At 45.9% G+C, this 10,127-nt stretch overlaps 1 protein-coding gene across 3 annotated transcripts in view; it reads right to left on the reverse strand.

Moving 5' to 3' along the window:
• The window catches only part of Adamts3 (ADAM metallopeptidase with thrombospondin type 1 motif 3), a 200,467-nt gene extending 191,226 nt beyond the window's left edge, over nt 1–9,241 (reverse strand). For all 3 annotated transcript variants that reach the window (XM_021210585.2, XM_021210586.2, XM_029545373.1), the window contains exons 1-2: nt 8,657–9,241; nt 7,372–7,399 (exon numbers count right to left, since the gene is read on the reverse strand). In XM_021210585.2, the coding sequence (XP_021066244.1) occupies nt 7,372–7,399; nt 8,657–8,725 (97 nt within the window). In that variant the 5' untranslated portion in view covers nt 8,726–9,241. The remainder of the gene's footprint in view (nt 1–7,371; nt 7,400–8,656) is intronic.
• Between the last annotated feature and the right edge of the window lie 886 nt (nt 9,242–10,127).

Raw genomic sequence — 10,127 nt, forward strand, 5'->3', positions numbered from 1 at the left:
GCTCACGACCCATAAGTTCACGGAGAACTAACCACCTTTCATTCAGATTCGAGGTGTCTGGGTTAGGGATAGTCAGCAAGGCACATCTATACAAATAGTATAGCACCCCAAAACTCAAATCTGAACACGTCTGCTCTCGAGAATTTCAGGTAAGAAAGATTCCTCTTGTACCACAAATATGGCTAATAAGAAATCCAGATGCAAGAACTTTTTATCGTGTTCCTTACTCCACCCTCTTTGCTGCTGTACCTCAGTGACTTTAGCAACCCTGCACTGAGACATCAGCATGAAGACAGCACGTGAAGTTAAAACTCATAAGAGCCATCGCATGGTATGCGAAGTGGTGGGATGGTTTACAAGGCCATAGCACAGCAAGTTGGTGCTCCTGAAAGCCCATGTTGGGCAACAGACCTAAATGTAGAAAATAGAATGGAGCACCCCTTTAAGTAAATGTGCGGAGTTCTAGTTAGGACATTAGAATGTCATATTTTTGCATATTAATAACACTATTTTTAGAAAATGGTTTTCTAAGTACAAATCTAAGACATTCTAATACTAGCAGCCATTAGTTTGGCTTGCTTACCATGGGGCAGCATTCTAGGAATCCTCATAAAATTACCACACTTTTAGGAAGTAAGATGTGGCAAGGAATGGCCATAGGACATTGTTGTACACAGGACAGTGACCCTTGGGGAGGTGCGATGCTGTCAGGGTTTAAACCACAGCCTGCACATCCTGTTCCCTGACCAGCTGATAATGTGAAGATACAGGGTACCAGTGAGCCCTCAGAATAGACATTGCATGGGGAGAGAGAGAGAGAGAGAGAGAGAGAGAGAGTGTGAGTTTTACTTGTAGAATTCCAAGACTCATCATTAATAATTTGAATAGTTGCTTTGTTTATGTGTCCAGTCAACAGGGTTGAGTAAATGTTTTTTAAGTTCTCTTTGCTCTTCTACAAGTTTCCCCAAAACCATTTTTGTCTTACAGTCAATTCAAAGCAGGTTATATTGTTTCAAGCTGCTTGCAATGTGTCTAAAGTCCACACAGATTTATCATGCAGAATTTGTGGCAGTCATTTCTATAAACAAGAAGATGACATTTTACCACAAAAATCTGTCTTAGGGATTACAGTTAGTCAGCAAGCTCAGGCACGGTTACTTGGGAAATTAAGATGGATCAATTACACATGGGATGGGGAATCTCTTGTGCTAGGAAACTCCCCATGCTTTGCTATCTTTTTTTAAGGATGTATTTTGGCTCTTCTCTCCAGCTAGTCTAAAGATCTTCCTAAAGTGGCAATAAAATGGCAAAAAAACATGCTTACAGAATTGTTCATGTTTATTGGGTATGTGCAACAACAAAAAATTGTAAATACCTTGTCTCTTTCAGAGACCCTTAAACATTTTAAATGTATTCTAATAACTAAGCAAAGCCGAAGTTAACTTTTAAGTCAATTTTCTAAAAAGTCAATTTACTCCTAAACTGTAGGGGGTTTATTTCATACTTTTTTTTTTTTCCAAAAGCCATTTGCCAAAATAGATGAAGTGTGTCTGCTTAGTAACTAACCTCTAGGGCTTTCTTTTTAAGCAGTTATTTGACATGCAGGTAGTGACCTATATATAACACCATGTGGCAACATTCATTACTATAGGAAAGCAGACATCCTAAGAAAAAGAATTATCAAGTTCTAGACAATCGTGATGGAATTCATTGACTTTTGCAAGAAGTCTGTAATGTTATGGAAAACCAAAGCAAGTCTACTAAACCAGTTTTTCTTCATACAAACACCTATTATCACACCAGTTATTCCAACTAGATCGCATACCAACTACGCTTTGCTTGTACAGGCTAACCATTCCTTATCCAAAAGGCTTAGAACCGTAAGATTTATGCTTTCAGACTTTGGAATTGAATCTAAAAGACTGCAATTAAAAGAACAGTGCATAAAAAAAAAATTGCTGAGCTGTCTGTCAGTCATTGAGGCTGAGGGTGATTATCAGAGTTCCAGAGAACATGGAAACCGTAAAGAAGATGACCACAGTGCACGCATGTAACATGTATGTAATAAGACTAAAAGAATGACAGCTTTCAGGGAGAAGCACCCGTGTAGTTTAGAAATAACTTGAATAAGTTGAGGAATCAAAGTTGATCTCTATTCCATTGCAGAATTCCTAAGGAGAAGCCCCACCACGGACGGTAATCCTCTCTCCAGAAGAATGAGTTCCGTGGAAGTGATCCCTGTAGACGGTCCAAGTGATAGAACCAGATTCTTCATCTCTGAACCACTCAGAATTTTACCAGGCCATTTGGAACTGTCCCTAATGGATTTCCAAGGCGGTCTGAGTTGGCTTCTCACAAGCAAAGAATGTTTAAAGCTCGTCATCCTGAGGCAGGGGTGACCTTGAGGGTTTTCATAACATTTCTGAGCACTAAAGGACGATTTGAGACAGTAACAAGAGAACGGCAGAAACAAAGGCGAGAAAAACTTCAACTCAACAGCACCAGCAATCTTCAGTTACAAGGGAGGCTAGGCAAATCGGGCAGTGATCGCAAGCAGACGGCAGGGAAAACCTAAGCAGACCTTCCAAAGCTGCACATAGGATTCAACTGGCCATAAACTTCTTAAGCATGGGTGGAAAAGCAAGCAAAATGAACAAGCCAAGGTCCCTGTGCTCTGCAGTATGAATGTAGTCACAAGATGCCTCGATAGCACTGGATGATTAACTGGTGACCACTGTCATATTCACCATTTTCTTGGGGACCCACTAAACCTGAAGAAAGGCACTAAACAAAAGCATTTATTGAAGTAAATCCAGAAGATAGATCGCAATGTACTAATGCCCTGCCTGAGACATCTAGTCACTGAGTAACCCATCTCTGGGGTACCAAGTGTGGCTTTATGTACCAAGACATGACCATCTTAAAGCTAGAGTCTTTGCTTAAAGCAACGACAGGGCCTCCATATGCCATGTCAACCGTTAGCTAAATGACTCCCACCAAACTCTGAAAACGATACATGAAGATAGGGATAGATACATCCCAATGGTGACAAATTATTTCTTATTTAAACTAAGTGTCTGAGTGGACAGAGATACCACTTTCTAAAGGATGAAATGCAATGGATTTTGCAACTGAAGACTAGAAATAGAGTGGAGAAACATAAACACGGCCCTGTTCCAACAAGAACTGCTGAGGAAAAACAGCTTAATCCTATACCATGATCCTTCTCCTCAAGCTACACTCAAAGAATTGCAAAGGGATGGTTGCAAAACAAAGAGACTGGGGATTCTTTTTTTCAGATTTTCCAATTTCCACAGGACTCTAATTGTTTCCTAACCCTCATGTGTCACGGAGCAAGCCTCCTAACCCAATTAAGCCAGCCAGCCAGCCAGATGCCCACAATGACTCCCTTGCATCCCACGAAGACCATGTGCTGAGTCAGACAAGAAAGAGCTCCACCAACAGACGCCAGTGACATGTCAGTGAGCTCATGAGTCACACATGACCATAACTCCACAAATACACTTCAACATGCACAGGTTGGGCAAAGCGGTAGGGAGTTTCTCTGTTAACAAAGTGGTCCCAAAAGAGAACAGAGTTCAAAATCTATTTCCCTATTTTCTCTAGAATGAGCCAAACTTCCCCTCATACCAAGAATGTGTTTTTCCCACTGGTTTAAGATAGAAGCCATATCAACTGTGAGACACTACACAGGTGAGAAACCTAATGTCTTATAACCTGCTATTGCCTCCACTGGAAACTGCCTTCTCTCTACCTAAATAGAATCCTTCTCCAACTCTAGTGGGTTAAGACATGTCAGTTAGATATTTTTTAAATTGGCATTCTGGGCCATATACTACAGTATCATATGGTGTGATTTCATTTATTAAAAAGAAGAAATGCCAGGCAAAATTAATCTAACAGTGTTATAAAATCAGGAGCATGGTTATGTTTTAGAGAGGGATAAGAACCGGGAAGGTGGTGGGAGGGAGGCCACAGGGTGTTGGCTACATTCTGCTTATTGATCCACGTGCATTAGTATACGCCATAGGAGAAGCATCAAGCTGCAGGGTGAATCCCCACACTACCCTGCAAGCATATGAAACTTTAATTCCTTTCAAATTTAGCTTCGCCACAGTTTGTGGTTTATCACTAAATTATGTTTATCTCTTCCTGAAACATACTTAGAAGCCATTCAGAGCTATGGAATTTCTCTAGCCAATCTGTAACGCAATAGATATAAATAATAAATACATACATAAATTTTACAGACTGGATTAGTCTTTCCTAATGTGTCATCAATCAAACAGCATCTCCGGGCTTTTGCATACAACCAACCCCCTTTCAAACAAATGGCTGTTGAGAGAAGTCGGTATATACATACAAGTATATTTCCCCAAATCTACAAGTCCCTTTTGAAATGGAGACAGCAAAGAATCCATTGCTATGGATAAGGATTTCTGAAATACAGCATTTTTAACACTCCTATCATTTTAACATTGACTATAAATGATGGATATACTTTGTTAGCACAAGACTCTGGGGTCAAAATCTTTTATGTTGTTGCTGCTGCTGCTGCTGTTTCTTTCATTAAATTAGAGTATGGTAAATAAAATGACAGTAACAAAGAGAACCCGCACAGAACAGGAACAGGGAGAGAAACACTACAAATCTCCAGAAATACAACCTAGGAGCCGCCAAGGGCACCCCTGCCAGGCTGCTGATTCGTCTCCTCTGCGCCAGAGGAGAAGCACACCTGCACCAGTTTCTTTTCTGCAGAAAGAACTACTCAAGTAATTGATACCAACCAAAGGTCTGGACCGAAGTCAACGCTGGGCCTCTTACATGAGAGCATCCTGAGTCTCGCTGATAAACTTCATCAGGGCAACACATTTTATTGTGTGAATCAAATGTGTTGGAAGAATGGGTCGTCTTAAAACGTCTTTTTCATCGCACACTGAAAATGGAATGTCTGGTGAAATAAGTAATTAAAACGAAGACTGTTCTTTTTCCTATCTGCTTGGGGATTTTCTTTTTTAAAATTCTTTTTAAAAGATAGACAGATGGCTGAGCGTAGTCAATCACCACAAAAACTAATGTCTCTTCTTAGGCAGTTCGCAGTGCATTCTCAGCCACCATTCTCCCTTCTGTTCTGCTCTTGCCACTTAAACTCCAAACGTGGGGAGGGGAGAGCCTTCACAACACGAAAGCCCCGAGTAAGGAGATGTTCACACACCTGTGACGCGTGCTGCACGCACAAATGGTTCACAGCTCCATGGTGTTACAACAGTGAAATGGACTCAGGAGACAATGCACAATTTTGAATTTTGATCCTTCTCAGAATAGCAAGCCCTAAGAGAACTAACCCTCTCCCACACTGGGCAGCAGTATCCAGATGCAGCAGCTATGGAAAACACCATTAATCAACAGCCATGACCACCAGCTGCACCTCTAACCTCTAACCAGGCTATTACATCCCCTAAGCTGGGTGTATTAAATGCATTTTTTTTTTTTTGACTCAGAATATTTCCAATTCATGTTGGGTCTATGAAACATAATCTCACCCTAAGTCAAAGGGCATTTGTACACAGCTCTGGACCTGGATATTGATTTCCTCTGTTAGTTAACACCTGTGAACCTCACTGTGGACTGCAGCAGGCAGCTGTAGCTGTAACAAAGTTTCTCAAGCTTCAAGTTCATCATCTCTGTAGCAGACACACCTACGCCTTCCTGAGACTGTAAGAATCAGATGATACAAGGCACAGAAAGCAATTAACTCTACACCTGGCATTTAGTAAGTGATCAGTAACCTGTAACAAAGTTTGCAGTAGTAGAGATAGCTATTCTCTTTTTTTAAAAATCGACTTTACAGCCTAGTGTGGTAGCATGCACCTCTAATCCCAGCATTTGGATAAGAAGTTTGAGGGCATCCTCGCCAATTACTGAGTTCCAACCCAGTCTGAACTCTTTCATACTATCACTTCAAAAATGCAAAATTCATAGTGAGGAATCCAACACTAAGATTATTTTTTAAAGTGATTTAAATAGACCATGTTATTGTCGATGGTGTAGTGGTTTGAACGGGAATGCCCCCCCCCATAGACTCATATACTTCAATACTCTCTGTCCCTAGTCGGTGGAACTGCTTGGGAAGGATTAGGAGATGGGCTTTTTTGAAGGAGGGGTGTCACCAGGGTGGGTTTTTGTTTCCAAAGACTCATGCCATTCCAAGTTAGTCTGTCTCTTCCTTGTGGTTGTGTCTCAGGATGTGAACTCTCAGCTATTGTTCCAGAATCATGCCTGCCTGCCTACCTGCCACCATGTTCTTACTTTGATGATATTGGACTCTAACCCTCTGAAACTACAAGCCCCAAATAAAACTATTTCTTCTAGAAGTTGCCTCAATCATGGTGTCTTTTCACAGCAATTGAGAAGTATCTAAAACAGTGGCTAAGAGCACAGGGTGCTCTTTCAGGGTACCCAAGTTCACCTCACAGTGCCCAGTGAATGAATGGTACAGTGGTGGCTAACAACCATCTGTAACTCCAGTTCCAGGGGATCTGACACCCTCTTCTGACCTCCTGGGGCACTACACACATATAGGCAGGCAGAATGCTTCATGCACATAAAATGATGTTTAATATGTATGTTATAAGAATGTTGATTATACCCTGGCTTTCCAATGTGGCATTCAAAACACACACAATATATTAGGAAAAACTTCAAGAAAGGATTGCTGTCTTTAGAGTGACCTGTTACAAATCACGTACTCTGAACTTCAGTTTCCTTACCAGTAAAATGGGAGTAATTAATAGCCCCCCCCCACAGCACCAGGTGCAAAAGGCCTTAATAGTATCTTACATGTTCAAAGATAATTATTTTCAAGCACATGGAATTAAAAAAAAAAAAAGTCACCCAAGAGCGTAGACAAAGCAAACTTAAGGAAACACAAACGAACAACAAAAACAAATGTGAATTTTCTCTTCATCTTTTTTCCTTCTTCCTAGTATCCCGACAACCATCTTCAGTTATAACTAAATTTGTTTCTCCTTATGTTACACAAGTTGAGGGTCTAACTTTATATATCTCTGGCATTCCGACCCCACTGTAACTCTCCCAGTGCAAAGCAGCAGCTTGCACCAAATCAGTAATAAATTAATGCTCCAGAAGTGGAAGGTTACTGACACCACTATAATTTAGCCCGAGGAACATACGACCCACCCACCGAAAGCAGAAGAGTAGAAATGATTCCAGACTATCCATTATTTTAACCACTAATAAGAAAACTTTCAGAAACAGTTCTTTTGCTTGGCCTTACTTTGTTCTCAGCTCACAGCTAGGATAAGAGTGACATTTGAGAAGGAGGCTTACCTATTTGCACCATTTCGTCAGTACCAGCCTGGAAAGGAGGGGTGGGGAGTAAGAAAAAGAAACGGTTACTGGGTTTCATCTTATCACGCTGCGTGGTTATTTCCATCATCAGTGCTTTTGGGGAACTGGCTAATCAGGAGACCCAGAGACTGAAAATGCTGCCTGAAGCATTACCCTAGGTAGTTCCTAGAAGGCTCTTATGACAGGAACATGAGCCAATTCTATGACTATGTGAGAGAGGGACTTGTTGGCCAGCTTTAATTTTAGTATCTATGAAGAGAGTAAAATAGTGACCCTCAATGGCCTCTTTGGAAAACTCCAATACTAAGAAGTCACAGGAATCAGGAAGGGGGTGGGGCTGGGGGAGTCTACATTTCACCAGGTGAGATGCAGCCTGGATCCTAAGAATCAACTAGAGGAATGCCCTCCTCTTAAAGCCCCGTGGTCAGACCAAACAAACCAGAGGGGCTACAAAAACTCACAGAAAAACCAAGCACTGAGAGCCCACTGCTCCAGTGTGGATGTGATTTACTACAAAAGGCTCCCCAGCCTGAGCCTCCTTCAAGGGCCCTTCTGAGAACATCAGCTTCACCTTGAGTCTCCACAGGGTGGGGGCAGGGCCGAAAGGCACCAGAGCTGCACTCAATTTAGCTTTAAAAAGAGGAGGAGTTCTGCAGAGGGGGAGGGGAAGAGGCGGCAGACGCCTCCAGCGCTGGCTGCCCGCGGAAAAGGCGAGGGCAGGAAACGTCCCAGGCCCTCCCCAACTGTCAAACTGCAGCCCAGCCCCGGTCCTCCCAGGACACGTGTCTGCTGGGTAGCTCCGGGTCCTGCCTGGGGACTTCTTGAAACCTCTTATCCCTGGCCGCCCGCAGGAGCAGGGAGTCAGGAGGAGGAAGAGCCTGTGGGCTCCGGGATCCGCAACCCTAACTTCGCCGGAGCGCCCGGAGCGCCCTCGCGAAAAGGGGGGACAGCCTGATGGCCCCGCTAGGATGAGATCTGGCTGCAGTCTCACACCTGGTCCGCTCCTGGTCGCCGCGGGCTAGGGAATCCCCAAGTGTGATGAGCCCAGGCTCCCGGGGGATGGCTGTCCAACCTCCGGTGCAGTGAGCCCCCCAGGCCCCAGCCCCGCGCAGCGCCCGGCCCTCCACGCGCCTCCTCAGAACGCAGAAGATGCCCCAGAAGGGTGGCAGGAGGGGAGGAAGGGAGAGTGAAAGGGACGGAGGGGAGGAACTCTGTCGGGAAAAGGTTGGGTTTGAGTTTTTATTATTATTATTTTTCCACTTACTTGTCCATCAGCTGACGTCCTAACCTCTACCAGAGAGGCTGCTATCAACCAAAGTGACAGGAACACCATCACGAGTCGAGTGCACTTCGCTACTACTGGGCAAAGCAGCTACCCCAGCGCAAAGCACCCCAAAATAAGTTTCCTTTAAAAAGCGCAAAGAAAATGGAAGAAGGAGTGGGGGGCGTGCAGAGCTTTAAAAAAAGAAATTATCTTGGGCTTTGCTCAATGAAAAGGCAACGTGAGCTGTGCGCCTGGCCCCGTGCCCTGTCGGTCCCTTCCACTTCACCTTCTCACCCTGTCCTCCCAAGCCGACTGTGAGGGAGCCAGAGGTGCTGCGAGCGGGGCAGAGGCTGACCCGAGCGGGAGAAGGGACCGGGGCGTCCCACTCTCTACCCCGGAGCTGCTTTTGCGAGGCTCTCCGAGCACCGTGGGCCGCCGAGGCTAAGCACGGAGACGGCTCGGGTCCCGGGAGCGCAGCGGCGGGGAGAAGTGGGAGCTGGAGCCCAGCGAGCGGGAGAAAGAGGCAGCGCGAGCCCTGGATCCTCCGCCGCACACGCAGTGGGGGCGGGAGGACGAGGGGAGGAGGCGGCCGCCTAGGAGGAGGGAGGAGTGGGCCGATCGCCCGCTCCGGTTGCTCGCGGGCCCCGGCCGTCTGCTCTCTGCCCGCGACCCGCCGGGCGCTAAAAAGGCGACCGTGTCACCCCCCCTCCCTCCCCCGGACGGCCCCTCCCGCCGCGCGCCCACGTCACCCGGGGCCCGCGCCCCCCAGCGCAGGGTCAGGACTCGCACCGTCCCGGGGGCTGCGAAAGCGCTGCCTGGACCCCTCATCCGCCTTGGTCTCCGTGATGGGACGAGGGGCGGGGAGGGTACCAGGCGCGCCTCCCAGCCCGACTGGAGGAGGGAGGAGGAGGGTCCTCTCACCAGACCTGGGCTGGAGGAAATCACCTCCTCCAGCCTTTCCCATCCCCACCCCACCCCCCACCCACCCAGGCAGAGTAAAGTCTCCCGAGAGAGACCCAAGGACCCAAGGACGTGGGGGATTTTCCCCTCCAGACACTCGTCCCCTCCCACGCTTGCATGGGCCCAGGGGTAGAGGGGCCTCTCTCAGCAAAGCTCTTGTTTATGCTTTATTCGTTTATATTAGTTTTCAAAGATACCGCGTTCCCTTTCTTGACTCAACCGGATGTTTCCGTTTATCACTAGAGTACACAGGCCTCGGGGTCTCTTACTTACACCCAGATTAAGTTATCTAGTGTCTTCTGCGGTTTGCAGTTTTCTGAGACGAAAGGACAGCGACCTGGGAGTTACTGGAATCCCAAACCTACCTCCCTGGGATAGACCCGGGTGGCCAGAGGTGAGGGGGGGGGGGGCAAGGAGGGAGTTCTATCTTAGAGGACCGCCCTCACCCAGGATCAGATCAGAGGATAATGAGATTCACATTGAGGTGGAATTTTCAAAACTTCACCTGGAG

Source organism: Mus pahari, chromosome 13, assembly GCF_900095145.1.
Source record: "Mus pahari chromosome 13, PAHARI_EIJ_v1.1, whole genome shotgun sequence".
In the NCBI taxonomy this organism is placed as follows: Eukaryota; Metazoa; Chordata; class Mammalia; order Rodentia; family Muridae; genus Mus; species Mus pahari.